The sequence below is a fragment of the Rosa chinensis genome, chromosome 6 (genome assembly GCF_002994745.2).
Source record: "Rosa chinensis cultivar Old Blush chromosome 6, RchiOBHm-V2, whole genome shotgun sequence".
Classification (NCBI taxonomy): domain Eukaryota; kingdom Viridiplantae; phylum Streptophyta; class Magnoliopsida; order Rosales; family Rosaceae; genus Rosa; species Rosa chinensis.
The window spans coordinates 66,214,864-66,232,374 of record NC_037093.1 but is presented as its reverse complement, the minus strand read 5'-3'; the positions used below and the strand labels follow the sequence as shown (position 1 = coordinate 66,232,374).

The window sequence follows — 17,511 nt, the reverse complement described above, 5'->3', positions numbered from 1 at the left end:
GATCATCCTCTTCCTCACCTGTAAAAGGTCCTCTCCTCTCTCCTCATTTATTACGCATTCAATACTTACCTACTGTTACTTTGTCAACATAAATACATTGACTAACTTAGGCATCGGAGAGTTGAAGACCGCCCGGCGCGGTCTCCCTCTGACGCCCGTTGTATTTTATTTGACAGGTAACGGGAACCCTTCACAACAAAGATAGCGATCCGCCGGCCGGATCAGCGTTAACTAAGGTCCAGCTACCGCTAGACTTTTAGACATTAACACTAACCAAAAAAGTAAAGAGGAAGCAGCCCATCAGCCCAACCCATATTGCCACCGTCCGACGACGACATCCAAGGGACGCGCCTCCGGACGGAGGAAGAGAAACAGTTGAGGTTTGCAGGTGCGTGTAGGCGCGTTCTCTAGACACCAAAACCCTTTTCAACTCAATAGAAATTGTTAAAGGTTCCTTAATATGTATTATGAAATTTGTCATAACCCTAATTCTGAGCATGAATAGGAAGAGAAGAAGACATTGAATGATTTGAGAAGATTGGAAGTCTGGGTGGATTGTGTTCTTAAATTTTTACTTTTCATTTCTTTCTGTAATAACTTTAGTATTATACTTAAGATTAAAACAAAATTACTATATTGATGTCAAAAATTGACCTAGCGCTCTGCTAGGGTTTTGAGAGAGTCTCTCATTTGGGTTACTTTCTCTTGTACCTTCTCCATTGATTTGTCAATGGAGGCCATAGCAGGCTTTGGCCTGTTCATCTTGTGTACTTATGGTACGATCGGTGGCTGCGACGGTATGAGCCATTCGATCTTGTATGAAGGCATGGGCAATCTGGTGACTATTGGTGAGGGGAGTGCTTTTGGCGCTCAGGACGAGATAAGTGGTTTGGGGTGGTGGTTTTTGGATCTGCTTCCACCGAATTAGAAGCCTGAAAACATGGATGGCGAGGGTTGTCAGAGGACTCTGCGGGTGCAGATTGAGCACTCTGCGGCGCCAAGGACGAGATATGTCGACAATCAGAGGAGTCCAGGTGGGGCTCTCCTGCTGTTGGTGGCGTTGCTCGTGTTCAGGGTGTTCAAGAGAAGCTCGACGCTGCTTGCGGTGAGGTTGATGCATATTGCAGCGGTGGCCGGAGGCTAGTGATAGAAGATGATCGAGGGAGTCTTGGTCGGTGCAGGATTTCTTCAGTGGTGGTGGCGGTGGTCGGTGAAGTCGGCGTTCTGCTGTCCTCTGATTGCAGTAGGGTGTCCTCAGCAGGGTTCTAAAAAACGGCCTAGGCGGCCGACTAGGCGGCGCCTAGGCGCTAGGCGTTAACATCCCGTTCCGATTTTGGCCTGGGCGACGTGATTAGGCGTCTGGACTCCAGGCGGCCGCCTAGGCGGGTTAGGCGGAGGATAGGCGGCCTAGGCGGACTTGTTGGGCGCTGGGCGGACCTGCTGGGCGCTGAAATTTTTTTTTTTTCTTTTGAATCTGGTCATGTATCAAAAGGATAAAGAAGAAGATTCAAAACTACAAAGCATTTAGAGACTACTCTGTGAACTAAAACCCAGTCCTCGACTAAGCCCTTGATTCAAAATTGACAACCCAGCGCCGGCGACTTGATTGGATGATGGTGGTTCCGGCGATGAACTCGATGAGAGAGAAAGCTAGGAACCAAAATTCAAATCTTATGTATGATCTTATCAATTGATCGATGACTGGAGCTTTCCTTGGTGAAGACAACAAAGATCTTAGGTGTTTGGTGGTCAATTTTGGCAAGAGAAAGAAGAAGGATGACGAGAGAGGTTCTGTACTTGAAATTGCAGAGAGGAAAATGGGAGGGATGAGAGATCACGATTCTTCTTCTAATCACACTTAATTGAAAATGACAATTATGCCCTTAAACTAATTAATATAATTACAACCATAACACTCTGATGAAAGAGTGGGAGATAATTAAAACTAAAAGAAAAGAAAAAAAAGCTTTAAAAGGAAAAATACACACACTTGTTTATATATATATATATATATATATTATAAAATAAAAATAAAATAAAGTAATAATAAAGAACAGCCTAGTCCCCGCCTAGGCCTCTAGGCGCTAGGCCCCAAGCTACCGCCCGACTAGCGCCTAGCGTTTTTTAGAACCATGGTCCTCAGTAATCAGTGGGGTGCCTTGTGTAATTGCCATGTGGGCTGGTGTTTACTGGTGGGCCTGCTGGGCTTGCCTAACTTTAGAAGGGATGGAAGGTGACTTGTCATCATCCGTTCTTAGCATTTAGTTCTTTTTCGGGTCGCAAAAACCAGATGCTCTGAGGGTTCATTTTACAACTTGCTTCGGAGTTTCTAGGTTGTTGTTTGAAATAATGATGTGTGAACTTTCTAAAAAGTAGGTGTACTGGGGGCATCCTGGGTTTTATTCTAGTTTTATAATAGGTTTTAGGGTTTTCTAAGGAACGATTCTTTCTGTCGACCCCTTAGGGGTGTTTCGTTTTTGTACTGCTTGCTGAATCTATATAATGGGCTGACCTCTTTTCATAAAAAAAAAAAATGTATTATGAATTTTTATTCTTACTATTTCTTTTATGTATTTCATCAATTATTAATATTTTTTGTGATACTTTTTTTATGTATTTCACCAATTATTTGAGTAATTATATATACACATCCCCGTTTTATTAATGCATAACCCACAAATTTTTTTTTGCCAATTTTCCCCATTTTCCCTTTCTTATCCATCATTTTTCTCCCTCATCATTCTCCTCAACTTCATGTCAAGAGCAATAACTGTCCTCAACTGCACTCATTGTCAGTAGCAATAACTCTCCCCAACTATACTTGGCCCAACTACACTCGTTGTCGGCAGCAATAACTTTGCGCAACTGCACTCTTTGTCAAACAATTAACGTACTCTCCCCAACTGCACTTGTTGTCAGCAACAATAACTCTCTCTCTCTCTCTCTCTCTCTCTCTCTCTCTCTCTCTCTCTCTCTCTCTCTCTCCCTCCCTCCCTCCCTCCTTGGTGCTTAGTGCTTGATTAATATGATTTAGTGCTAAAACAAAGAGAATGATTTCTGGGTTTTATTTCATTGTTTGAATTTTTTTTTAATTATTTTTTTAAAGGGTTCGGAACCCAGTCTAACTGGGAGGCTCAGTCCCACGCTCTGAATTATTTATTAAATTTGAAATAGGCAACCGGGAGGGGATATAAAACCTGAACCTCGTGCAACATTAAAACAGTTACAATAATCCTCGTAGAGAACATCCTAAATAATAGCAGGAGTCTTATCTAATCATGCATCATTTAACGCAGACAAACTAGCAAGGTGAGCAAGCCTATCTACAACTACATCATTTGCTTCACTGAAAATATGTTGAATTCTACCTGACTAAAAAGCAGAAAGGTATTCTTTATAGTCATCTAAAACCCAATTTACCTATGAAAAATTCAACTCCTCACTCTGTAGTGCAGCAATCAATAAGGCAGAGTCCCTCTTAATATCTATTTCCGACCAACCTTGGTGAATATCAAGAAGAAGACTAGTTCTACACGCCTCAGCTTTCATATTTAGAGCCGAATGTGCTTGTACAAAAGGTCTAGCCAAAGCTGCGACACTCCTCCCAAATTATCCCTGACCATTACACCAATTCCATCATAACCATTACTTGCTTTGAAAGCACCATCAAAATTAATTTTCAGTCTACCAGATGGGACAAGTATAGTTGGATAAAGTGGGAGAGTTATTGCTATAGTTGATCATTTTACTCATTTATTAATTGTTTGACTTAGAGTGGGAGAGTCGGGTCAAACCATTACTTGCTTTGCTAGTTTGATGAATGAGTTCAATGGTTTGTTAAATTAATTAGTAAACTAGATAATTAAGAAGATTGTGAACTAATATTTTGAATAATTATTGATTTTTTTCTTTGAAAGGTTGAATATATATATACAGTTGTTGATATCAAGGTTCTAAAAAACGCTAGGCGCTAGTCGGGCGGTAACCCAAGGCCTAGCGCCTAGGGGCCTAGGTGGGAGCCTAGGCGGGGAATAGGCGGATTTGTTTTTTTTTTTTTTTTTTAAATTTTATCTATATTTTTTATTACATATAATTATATAAATAAATATGTAACCAGCCACTTTACTCGTCCTCACATTATCTCATTGGTAACTAACTAACTATCACTTCTAATTAAATAATAAATATTAATTTTACTAAGAACCTATGCAACCACCTTTGTTTTAGCAACGTGCTGATCAGATATTCTTGGTTACCTCAATTAGTTTATCATTAGTCTTATGAGTCATAACCACTCAAGGTCTAGTCTTATCTTTCTCAAAAAAAAAAAAAGGGTCTAGTCTTATCTTTAAAGTCTATATGCGGTGGTAAGCAGAGAATTGTCACGAATCCCACTTTCTTCACAATTGTTTATTTGGTTCCTTCATCTTCGCTCCCCTTCTTCACTGAATAGCACTTTGCCGGCGAAACCAGAAAAGCATAAACTAGAGAGAGGTGACGAATTTCAACCCCATGAGGGATCTAAAGAGGCCGATCCTCACTGTATCGACATGGGTTGGGCGTCAACTGACAGAGAAGAGTCGAGGACTGCCGCCTTGCTGCTGCAACGACGATCTAGAAGACTGAAAATTTGAGAAAGCCAAGCGCCTAGCCCTCAACGCCTAGCGCCTAGGACCGCCCAACCTCCGCCTAGACCGCCTAGGCGGCCGCCTGAGACCCCAGCGCCCAAACCATTTGCCTAGGCCAAAATCGGATCGGGCAACCCGCGCCTAGCGCCTAGACGCCGCCTAGGCTGATTTTTAGAACCATGGTTGATATCGATCTTCTCGTAGTTTCGAGGACTTGAAGGAGGAGGTTTTTTTTTTTTTTTTCTTCTTTTTCTCATCTTTCTTTTTTTAAGATAATAAAAGGTAGAAAAGTAATTTAAAATTTTATTAAAATGTGGTATGTGTATAAAGCAAATTGGGATGTTTAAATAAAATTTTTCATTTAAGCATGAGTGTAATGAAAAAAACAAAGAAAAAACTTTTTTTTTTTCATAATAAAGCCAAAATAATTTAGAGCCATTAGATTTTGGAATGATAAGATGGTATTTTTCTCAAAAATTACATGACATGATTTGACAAATAGGTGATTTGTATAGCATATGACACGTATGATTGAGATCATAAATCTTAAACTTCATGTGAGACCAACAATCATTTTCCTGAAATTAATTAAATGAAACATACTTGAAAGGCTAATGTACCTGTCCTTGTTGGTGGTCGACCAGTTCTTCCTCTTCGAGGGTAAGTGTTACACCCTTGAAGGTGCAAGGGGTAAAAGCACCGAGGTTAAGTCATGTCTTGCGCCTACCTCGAGTGTCGAAGGGCAGCAAGGGTTGTCCAAGGAAGACAAGGCAAGGAAGACCAGTGTTCAAGTGTGCAAGCTTCACTAGCCAAGCATGCAGGCAGCAGGCAAAGCCAACATTGGCCCATCAGCAGGCAAGGAGGGGGACTCGAGGGTTAACCTCGCTAAGCACTGAAGGCAAGCCCATGCATTGAGAGTAGGCAGTGCGTGGCCTGTGCGAGGGACTGCCAGGGGCAGCGCACAGCGAGGGGCAAGGATGGCATGCTGACAAGCAAGCAAACAAGCTGCAAGTGCGTGATGCAAGCGCAAGCAAGCAAGCTAATGCAAGGACGATGCAAGCGGCGGTTAGCATAGGTTATTAGCTCCTATCCAAAGGAAGTTGCCTTGAGTAACTCCCCTTTGGATAAGCCTAGGTGGTTGGGGTTGTCAACCACAAGATCGAGTAGTTAAGCGATCTTATCCCTAGGCGGTTGGGGGTGTAAACCGTAAGAGAAAAGCGCGGAGTGCTCGACACACGTACCTAGGGAAGTTGGGTTTGTCAACTTCCGAGGGTTGGATGCCCTCTATAAATAGCCAAGTGTGTTGAGACTCTAAACAACATCCAATAGGGAGTGTATTGTGGAGATCCAACACGAGTTCCTTTTGTTAAGTGTGAGTTAATAAAGGGTTGGGGTTTCCCCGTATTTCGTGTGTCTTGTTGATTGAAACATTCACCCACACGTACATTGGTGTCCACTTTGAGTGTTGGGTGGCAGCGAAACACTTGAGTGATAAGCGCATTCTACTCTGAGGTGTGCTAGGCTGGTCTTGTACGTTGTCATATGGGGGGCAGCAAGGCGCCATCACAGACCTGAAGGAAGCGAAAAAAATTCCCTACTCGAGAACGTGTCCGTGACAGTAAGGATACTGGCTAGTCCCTCCAAGAACTGGACGAGCATAGTTGGAACCGCTGTCTGGGTCACCGAGATCATTGTAGTAAGCATAGTCGTAGACCCTCTCCCATTCATTTAGCTCTCCTGTTCCATTTCCTCTCAACTGTTCAAGTTCCTGTTGTCTGTATTTGCGTAGTGCCAATGGTGTATCACTCGGAATATACGTCTGCAAACATTATATAGAAACTCTCATCTTCATTTTCAAGTTTATCAACAAACCATGTTTTTCGAATAGTTTGAATCAAGTTATAATATCAGTAGTTACCTTGTTAGCAAAGAAAATACGGTCTTTCTTGTATTTGGATGCAGGGTAGACCCATGAGTTGCAAACAAAGTGGATCTGACCCGCACCAGGAACATCTTCGAGTGTGACACTGTGACCGTCTTAAGGAAGAACTCACTGTGATGATTGTTTCTTATTAAGAATGCTCCTGGAACTCCTATTTCGCTTTCAACTTCAAAGCTAACCATGAATTTAGTCTCTCCCCCTGCTGTTAACGGACTGATTATGGTAATCCACTTCTCCAAATATGCTAATTTTTCGAGTTTCCCTTGCGATTCATTTGCTGCAAAAATTTACGGAACCAAGTTTATAAAGAAAAAGAAAAAACCACATAAAAACTATATATATACATACATACATATATATATATACACATATATATATATATATACATATATATATATATATATGGTAAACAAAATTTACACTCTCTTGCAATGTAAGTCTAGAAAGACTATCGATCAAGAAAAATATATATATAATTTACACTCTCTTGCAATGTAGTCTAGGAAGACTATCGATCAAGACCATTTTTTCTCTAGTGAATGGTCCGGGAACATAAGATTCTTATCTAAGTTATTACAGTGTCGAGTGAAAAAGAACATCACCCCACACATATTTAGTTCGGCATGGAATAGAGATGAGATGAGAAAACTCACAAGAATCACCATTACAGCACTAATGAGCTGCAAAGAAACTCGTCGGCCCCAAAACTCCTTCACACGGGCGAGAACCGAAGCATTAAAGTCATTGAAGTAAAAAAAATTCTTCTTCATCAGCACCACGGTTCCTTTGATCTTTTTGTTGGAACCATGGGTCTGGAACATCTTGTATATTCGGAACATTCAAGCAAAGGTTATAAAAGAGTAGTTGGCGAAAGTTGGTTTGTGAAGAGGGAGAGGGCCGCTGTGGTATTTATAAGGAAACAAGCTAGTGATCGAGGAGGTCTAATTAATTATGGGAAGCGAGAGTTCTTCACAGTCATGTGAATGTTCCATTTAGGCTTGAAATGGAGCTAGGATACCGGTATGTTTTCCCTCCCTGGATCCGAATCTTTCTCTTCCCCTGAACCGGGCACCGTACGGAGTCTGGATAGGAGAAAAGGTGAAATTTGATGAGAGTTTGTCGAAAGTTCATGTTATGCAACATTTTTTTTTTTTAGCGGTATGATATGCAACATATGTTATACAATGAAAATCTCAAATTAGTCATCAATAAAGTACTAACTCAACCCAAATCTCAACTATAGAAGTGCATAAAAATTCAGTATCTATTTGGGAAAGAAAAACATCAATTATATTCATTTTTTGTAATAGTTTTTCTAATATGATACGAAAAAAAAAGTCACAATCTAAGTAATTTTAAAAGATAATGCCAAAGACAAATACATTACACTGTAAAAAGAAACCCTAGGGTTTAGCAGAGTGCGGTGGTGTGAGAATCAATCAAAGGCGCCGGCCGACATAGCGACGACGAGGTTTCTTGTCGTGGGGCGGGGTATCACAGGCTGCTGGGCGTGCGTGTTGCTGCAGGTATAGATTCAAGGCTGGGGACCGATATCTGGTCTTGGCGATCTGACTTGTTGGTGAAGCAGCGACGTTCTAGGGAAGCAGACGAGATGGCACCGGCCTGGGATTTCCGGTCTTGGGCTAGAGACGAGCGGCGTGCTATCGTTGCAGGATTGGAGGTGCGGCACCTGATTTGACGTTGCTTCTCGTCGGTGGATCCGGATCGACCTGCAAGTCGGGCAGTCCTGGTTTTCCGGCTTGGTTTGTGGCTTGAGGTCACCATGGGCAGGCTCCGTCACGGTCGACCGTCGGAGGGTTGGAAGGCGGCAGGGGTGGCTTGGCTACTGGGGGCTAGGGCTGCTGTCTTGGTTGCTCGGGTTTGGGCTTGGGCCTTTGGGCCTGGGCTCAAACTTGGGTTGCTGGGCTGTAATAGGCCCACATTATGGGCTTAGGGTTTTTTAAAATGCCAGTCCTAATTCAGATCATGGTTCTTCGGAATTGGTAATTATTTTGAGTTTGGAATGGCGGAAGCGGCTTATGGATGAGGAACTGACTCCTATTTGTTTGCTTGGAAGTGGCTCTCTGTTGGTACCGCAATTGTGCGCTTGGCTAATGGGGATGCTAATCAATGATTTTGCCCTAGAAGACACGGAGTTGTTATTTGTTTATGGGTCCGCTTCCAGAGAGGGCTCAAAGTCGACTTGTAATGAGTTTACATTACTTAGATAGGAGCGTGGTAGTTACCCCGCCATTTTTCTGTCTTTAAGTGTATGTTAGACTCTGACTTTTTGGCTGATCATCTAATACAATGAACCTTTGTTTAAAAAAAAATCTAAGTAAAATTTTTAAAAACTAAAACACAGTTGGAATTAGTTGATGGTTCCATGTAGATATTATATTGGTTTTTCTGCATGGTATTACACTAGAGCAATTGTCGATGCAGAGATGTTGAACACGTGAACTTCAATTCGGTTTGGCACTAAGTTTGCAGGTCGGGTTGGGCTCAGACTCGAGGCTGTGCATCAGGTCAGGATAGGATCCCTGTTTGATCACTGGGTATTATGGTCAAATCAACTTCTGAATTTGGACGAGACTGATCTGCAGTGGTCCACTCAGAAGCAAGAATTTCTGTCAAACTTCATGATCACGGACGTCAACATTAGTAAATGAAATTGTTTTAGGTGCATGGATAGAAGTAATCCTTGATGAATTATTTTTAATGATGTAATATAGTCGTCTGTATTACTGCATGTGACGTTATATTTTAATTTTTACATTACACGATGACCGTACATATTGGTAATTCTTCAAAGGCAGACGTTTTCACTACAAATAAATATAAAAATCTATTTTTTATTTTTACACCAAAAAAAAAAGGTAGAGGCTGGGCTTTCAAAGTCCATTATAAGAGTTTCAATGCTTAAAGCTACTTGGGCCCAAAGAAAGTAACAGATGATTTGTCATTCGAATTGACAAAAGTACAAACAAATGTATGGTGTATAAATACTCACAAACATACGTATGTAATTATGTATTAGTAAAGAAAATTTGATCAAACTTTCAAATTTAGTAATTAAATTAAATTTCTATTTATGTTCTTATTTCTATCTTTTTTTTATTCTCTTTATTATGACACTCTGATAATAACATTCTATCTGAAATAGAAACTTCACTTTCTTCTTCACTTGCTCTGTGCTCTCCATCATCGACCAATCGCTAATACTATTCAGTTCTCAATTCACTACAAATATTTTCTTCCTATACTTAAAAAGTTAAAATGGGAAACTATTTTGGTGAGAGGCATTTGTGTGTGAATACATAAAACTTTGGACTCACAAAAGGAAATAACCCATATTTGAACAAAAAAAAATTAAAACCCTTTTGGGCACGAGAACGGCAGTCTGGGAATCTTTCCCCGCCCACGCGCCACTCTTAAACCCTAGAAAAGCCCCCCACAACCCACAGAGCTACTCCCAACGGTTACACTCTTTCAATGCCCATAAACCCTAAACCCAGGACTTGAACTCATCGGAAAACCCTAAATGGAGGTGGTGGTGGCCTCCTCTTCCGTCGAAGCAGACATCGCCTGCTGGGACTTCAACACCGGCGCCGAGCTCCTCCGGTACAAGTCCTGCGCCTCTCCCAATCACGGCCTCGTCTCCGTCGGCGACCGATTCCTCGCCTCCTCCCAGCTCCGTCAGACCAATGGCTCTGTCAAGTACTGGGCCTGGTCTAAAGTGAGTTGTGCACACTACTTGTTCGATGATATTCCTCAATTGATATAGCTAACTCTTTTGTTTGCTCTGTTTTTGATTTTGATGTATTGAAATTCTGTTACGCAGCCTCAACCTGATGCCAGGAGCTCGCAAGACGAACCGATCAGGCCGCTTGCTGCTAACAGAGAGGGCACCTATGTTGCTGGTGGAGGTGTCTCTGGGACTATCTACTTGTGGGAGGTTAGTTTTTGTATTTCTTTCGATTTCTCTGTTGAGAATTATTGTGGTTCGTGTTTGATTTTAGGGTTTGAATGATAATGTGCATGCTTTGTTTGTTCTTTTAGGTTACTAGCGGTAGGCTGCTTAAGAAGTGGGATGCTCATTATAGAGGTGTGAGTTGCTTGAAATTTTCAGATGATGGCACCATACTGTTTTCGGGGTCTGAGGATGGAGAAATTAGAGTGTGGAACCTTGTAACGTAATAGTTTCTATCCTAAACTTATCTGTCCTGATGCAATGTATGTGTTTTAATTCGGAGATGAGAACAATTATAACTCTGTCTATTGAATGTGACAGGCTATTCGATGATCATCAAACTCAACATGAAAAGCATCGGTACTTGCTTAGTTTTACCGAGCATTCGCTTTCTGTAACGGATATGGTGTTAGGATTTGGATATGATCCCATTATTGTGTCGGCTTCAGAGGATCGAACGTGCAAGGTACTACATGCTTGTTTTGGACCTATTGTGGTACTATAATAATGCTTTGTCGTTACGGATTGATCATCGGTTACTATATGTTTTGTCGTTAGGGGCAGGTTATCAATTTATTTTCTTATGGTCTGCATAATGTTATTGTGATATTGTTTGTTGTAACGGAAAATTCATCAAAATGTGGCTGGTTCTGTTCATCAGTGGAGTATCTTGTTGTTTTTCCTTTTTAGCTGTCTCTCCACTGCGTTGTAATTGTTTAGGCCACTCTAGTTATTTTTGACACGTGTTCTGCTCGAACAATGTTCATCCCGACAAAATAATGATGCATTCTTAAAGTCACAAATGTGTGTGACATTTAGCCCATGTAGTATGTATCATCTTGACATGGATGTATATTTTTCATAGATTTGGAGCTTTTCAAGAGAAACATTATTGAGAAATATTGTTTTTCCCACAATAATTGACGCAATTGCAATGGATCCCGGTGAAAATCTCCTCTTTGCTGGTGGTAGAGATGGAAATATATATGTGGCCGCACTTAATACTGCAAGGACAGCTAGCAGCAAATATGGAATGCATATCCTCAATCGCTTCTCAAATCACAGGTTTCTCTCTTGTCTTATAGTTTGACTATTTCTGAACTTATTGGTATTCTCATTGTAGGCAGCTCTGTTATTCATATTAGTTGTCTTTATTTACAATTATGAGTCTTTGCATAAGCATGTGTTTGTGTTTTTGCATTCACATATAGGCACAGCGGCCCCCTCCCCATGCACTTACCAATTTTGAAATTGCATTTGTTTTGGTTATAGACATGATCGTACGCTTAATGCTTCATACATAAGAGTGAAAATAAAGTCCCTTTTCTTGTTCACTCAAGGAATGACAGTGTGGCAGTGTGCTATTTTCTATCTTGAAAGTATACGTGCCAAAAAGTTGTTGCATTCCTTTGAAAACCCTGCAATTCTTTACTTCTGATAGACTTTTGATATCTGGTCAATTCAGCTCACTATATCTTTCATCAGGGAAACTTTTATTTTCTTTAAAATAAGTTAAACTCTTTAATTGTTTTAATTTTTCAACAGCAAGGCAGTTACTTGCTTGGCGTGGGGACTATCTGGAAACTATTTGATTTCTGGATCAGAGGATGGCGTGGTTCGAGTATGGGATGCTAAAACTGCTAACATTGTCCGTGTGCTCAAACATGCAAAAGGTTATTCCACGGTTATTTTAATTATTGCATTCTTGCTTCTGTAGGATCTTTGATAGGAAGCTCTTGATGATGTATATATTATGAATTTTAAATGTGTCTGTTGTCTCTATCTGTGCCAGTCCTAACTATCTGAGCTGCGTATCGAACTGTGGCATCTATTGGAACACATACCATCCTTAATTTTAACAACAGAGTATATGTATATATGTGGCTTTGTTTTCCTTTTAATTTCTTATTTTCTTCAGCTTGAAGATTTTTGACTGCCCTTGGTGTTGAAATTAATGCACAAAATTTTATGAGGCAATTGAGCTTAACAGATTCGAATATGATCCCACCCAATAAGTTTGGGTTCCCCTGATCTGTTGTACTGTTAAGTGTCAAGTTGAGAACCACGCCCAGACGATGTGATAATGTAACAAATATCAGTGATATGTTTTGTTTTTAATGAAGTTGCACTAGATATTTTCCCCTAGCTTTATGCATCTTTGTCTCATTGATATTGATGCAGTCCTACTATAAACTAATCTGCCGGTCATTGCTACCACATTGATATACTAAATTCTTAGTTAAGTCTACCTGTTTTTACATAATTTTGTTAGGATGTTGCATGAAATTTGTGTTATACTGTGCAGGTCCAGTGAATAATATTCTAGTTATTAGACAGCAAGTTTCTCAGATGATCCCAAATTCACAAGCCTCCTCTAGAAGGCATGGTTCCTCATTACCACCTCCACTAGAAAAGCGTATATATGAAGCAGATAAAGATGCAGGTTTTAAGGCAGTCATCGGTCTCCAGGATACTTGCAGTAAATCTACAGCTGCAGTGTTTGTCTCTTCCGACATGATGGAGCGTCAAATCAGAGAGCTTCAGGTTTGTTATGGGTTCTTAAATATTCTTAAGACTTCACTTCACTGACATAAATATAGGCATAGATTCAGACAAAAAGAAGAGGATATTTCTAAATTGTTTAGGTGCAATGCGTTCGTATGGGCAAACTAATGTTTCGAGTACGTTGATCTCTCATAAAAATAATTTTGGTTTTCAGCAACAAGGTTCTGCTTCAGCGGAAATGGAGATTGAGAGACTAAAGCTTGAGAATAAAAAATGCATACAAATGGTTCAGCAGTGGAAGAAAATGTATGACAATTTGCACCAGTTCTGTGTAAATGAGCTTGTTGATGGTGATAAAGGAGGAGCCCCAAATGGAAATGCCCCCTGAATGTAGCTGATTTGGCCCAACAGCTACAGATAAAATCAGCATAGGGTTATGAGATGTATGTTCCTTTCTTGTTTTGTTCTTTGCAATCAATCTTCATTCTATGAGTTTTGTATCTCTATTTGGACTACCAGTTTCCATATGTATGTCTTTCAGTTCCAGTAATATTGAAGTAGCTTGTTTGATATATGAAAATTCCATTCTGTTGCACCCTCTTTAGTCTGATTTGATTGAGATTTGCAGCCATGGTATTCATTTCAGGTGACTGTAGTCACATTCGTCCAATTCTGTATGCAAAAACAGGACAGACATCTTACTCTATCGGTCTGTCCTCGAATCTTTCAGAGTTTGAACTGTAATAGTTATGCTCGGATAATCCTAGTGGACATTTCTTTCAAATAAGTATATTTCCAAGTATAAAGGAAGGACCCTGATCAGAACCAGTTAATCTGAAAACCGAATTCCAAAATCTCGCTTTTTCCATTTCTTAGGTAGAAACAATCCTGGTTTCTGTTATTCTTCTCTTCTGCAATAACCTCTCTCAGACTTATTGCTCAGCCAACGTGTCTGATCACTCTCTCCTCTCCTAGGTAGTTAAGGTGTGATTAAGAAGTAGAATGTTTATCAATCAATTTTATGTCACTTATCACGGAATTCATGTTTGATATTGATGCCCCAAATGACCAGACTCGGTCCTTAAAGGGAGCAACTCCGACAGTTTCCCTATAATTTATGTATTATAAGAAAGCAAAAGTCAAAACTTTAGCCTATTTTTCTTCTCCAACTCTAACGTATTCCCTATTTTACAGTAATTTTTTTTTATTACAATCTCAAGTGATGATGATTTTAACAACCTAGACATTCAGGACCTATCTCAAGAACAAAAGCATGTTCGGAGAATTCGATCATGGGATTATTGAAGGGCTTATTCACACCAGGTTTTCTCTGTGATTACAAATAGACTTTCGCATTCATCTGTGGCCTGAACATATGCATTAAGCCCTTAACCATATATTGATAGTAGACATTGGTGCCGCATGCAACGAGGGCGATGGTGGTATATGAAGATCCATGATGTTGTAGATCAATTTTGGGATTGCAGATTCACAATATTATTTTTGTCAATTTTTCTTAAAAATAATAATATAGCAATTAGTTGTAACTATAAATCAAAACTAATACATGTTAGAAATAATTAGGGATGAGTTGGCAAATGCCACATCATTTGGGATTGCAATTTGGTATAGTTTTTCGGGGTCTCTAGAACTACTCATCTCTAAAAATTCCATAATTCTTTCTTAAAATTTTAGAGATTGTTGTAAATATAGAGAATTTGGTTTTATCTTTCCTCACTTTCTCTAAAATAGGGATAGTTATAGAGAATCGGATAGTTATAAAGAATCTATTGGAGCAAAAGAGACTCATTTTTCCCTAAAATAGAGAAAAATTAAAATATAGGGAAGTTATTGGAGTTGTTAAACAAATGAAAATTTCTTTCAAGGCCTGGCCTAACTTTTTTTCCAAGTTTTGTAATGGACCAACCCCACTCTAATACGTGAGAGAAGGGGTTGTAGAGGTTGAGGACCATGCCTATTAAGCTAAGGTAACAGTGTAGATTCTACTGCCCAGACAATGAAAATTGAAGACCCTTTACAATTTTCTTTCAGTTGATTATAGTACCATGAGAGAACGCGTGGTTTTCGATGTGGTGTGTCTCAAAGTCCAATTTTTCCTGTTTTTGACAAAAACCATTTGGTGAGATCACCAAGTATGGCATGACGCAAAGTAGCTCCAAAGAAGCATATGCGAATTTACCAAGAGTAAATGTCAAACCAGAGTTCCTTTTCACTTCAAGAGTAAATGGACGCACCAAACTTGGAACCCAAACAATTACATAAAGATGCTTTGACTGCCTGTTTTGCCCAATTGGGGGTCTCCCCAGAAACCGAAAAGAAAAACAACCGTCCAAAAATCTGAATGTGATGAAAATCATGCAGAAAGAGAAACAGAGGAAGAGATCAGATATGGGACCATTTGCCATTAAATAAATAAATTATTGAGCGCAAGAAGTTATTATTTTCTTCTCAGAGCTGAGTCTGCTGCTGGTTTGGCTTGCGATTCCCAATGGAGGAGGGAAGGTAAAAGACCAAGACCAAAGAAAGTGGGAGAAGCAAGCTAGCGAAGCCAAGCAAAGCAAGAATTCCACTATGAACTATCAGAATATGTCATACACATTGTATATTTGTATATGCCTTCTGGTTTTTGGCGTGTGTATTATAATAATATCTGTGTACAAGTAGAGTATTATAAATGGTAGTGTGGGGAAGAAGATAAGGTAGAGCAGAGGCAGTGATATAATGCAAAGTTAAAAACCCACCCAACAATACCTACAGCAAGATCTCTCTCTTTCAGATTCTTTTTATCCAATCCAATCGAACCTCCTGTTACAGAGAAGAACCATGTCTCTTTACTCATGTCTCACTTGGAACAAAAACTATATACTATATTATCATACATTTTAATGAATGGAGTAGGGTTTTCATCCATGAACCATCCAGTATAAAATGTAAAACTCGATCACTCTAACTGAATTACCTATCTGGTCTTAGGTATCTGGTTGTTTTTTAATCTGTGAGATACTGTTACTGTAAAAATATTAGAATTCATCGAGTTCTGGTAGCTGCATAGTAATTAGCTGGTTGGAAATTCCAGCACATGAATCAGGTTTCATCAGATCAGAAACCTGATCCGTCTCGAAAGGCGTTCCCGAGCAATTTGGAGAAGAAGAGAGAAACCCTAAATAATTTTTATATCAAAGATAATAGGTAGCTATAGGTAGCTTGGAGTCTCATTCCAATTGGACCATTATCACTGAGAACAGGTCCACATTGATCGAAACGGCACCGGATTCGCACCGCCAACCAGGAAAGGAAAGGAATGTGTCTGTCATATATGAGAAATTCTTACATGGCCAAACGTACCAGATCGTGGTGAGACAGTCCAATCAAAATTCAGAAAATTTTAAGTGTGTTCTGAATTTATCCTTATTCATTAAAATGAAATACCAAAAATACCCCCTTATATGTTCACTGATTAGACAACTTTACCAACCACGTGGTACGTTTGTTCTACGTAAGAATCTCTCATCATATATTTATAGAGGGTGCTGGTGAGATTTCTGACAACTGTCATGTGGGAGTGGGGTTTAGGTCTTCTGCTTCTTCAAAACGAAAGCGATATTAAAATTTTAAGGGCAAAGTTATTGTAAGACACCTCAGTTGATGACAGTCCCACACTCAAAAACATAAACATTATAACGTACACCAGGACTTTCTTCAGTCTCTTCAGAAAAGAACATGATTCATGCACCACAAAAAGCACTCATTGATGATCGAGTCATTATGCTACTCCATCTAGCAGTTGGGGTAGATCTGAGCCCTTCAATCCCTTCAACATCACATTCACTTCTGATATGATGATTCATATCACAAACTGGGCTATCTTTCTGTTTAACTTTTTGGTAAATTGACCATTGACCAAGATACATGTGAAGATAAGTGAAAGTAATAATAATGCTCCATTTTCATTCTTGGCCTTAATTAGATATAAGGGTGGAGATAATGAAAATGACATAGCGTTTGGCTCCATTTGTGATGTTCTTCCGAATCTAGGAAGGTAGCAAATTAGCAGTAATTTAATTTGATATGGACTTCTTTAACTTTCTATATCCAACAGAGGAATACATTTTTCCCGATAAAGGAAAAAAATATGATGGGAAAACAAGAAAAAAAGCGCATGAGCTTATTTGTAATAATACAAGCTTACAACGATAACACCATATAGAATATATATGCAATATACAGTATTTTGTATCACTCATTGTTTAAAGGAAAGAGAGAAGAAAAAAAAAACTACTATATATATATATATATATATATAATATTATATTATATTATATGTTTCTCCCACTGTATTGATAGTGTGTTCCCAATACCACTATTTAATTGGTTGGTTTCCTCTCCCATTTCTTGTTTCTTATATTACAGCCCTTGTGTGTTTCTCTCCTGTACTGCAAAAC

The 17,511-nt window shown here is 39.5% G+C and overlaps 1 protein-coding gene and 1 pseudogene across 1 annotated transcript; one reads left to right on the top strand and one right to left on the bottom strand.

Moving 5' to 3' along the window:
* The window catches only part of LOC112173053, a 32,067-nt pseudogene extending 22,300 nt beyond the window's left edge, over positions 1 to 9,767 (bottom strand).
* A 195-nt stretch (positions 9,768 to 9,962) lies between these two features.
* On the top strand, positions 9,963 to 13,645 carry LOC112173054 (protein ROOT INITIATION DEFECTIVE 3). Its single transcript, XM_024310598.2, has 8 exons — positions 9,963 to 10,309; positions 10,415 to 10,528; positions 10,633 to 10,766; positions 10,865 to 11,009; positions 11,409 to 11,608; positions 12,089 to 12,216; positions 12,849 to 13,087; positions 13,263 to 13,645. The coding sequence occupies exons 1-8, from the start codon at positions 10,115 to 10,117 to the stop codon at positions 13,434 to 13,436; spliced, it is 1,329 nt and encodes a 442-aa protein (XP_024166366.1). The 5' UTR covers positions 9,963 to 10,114; the 3' UTR covers positions 13,437 to 13,645.
* The last annotated feature ends 3,866 nt before the right edge of the window (positions 13,646 to 17,511 follow it).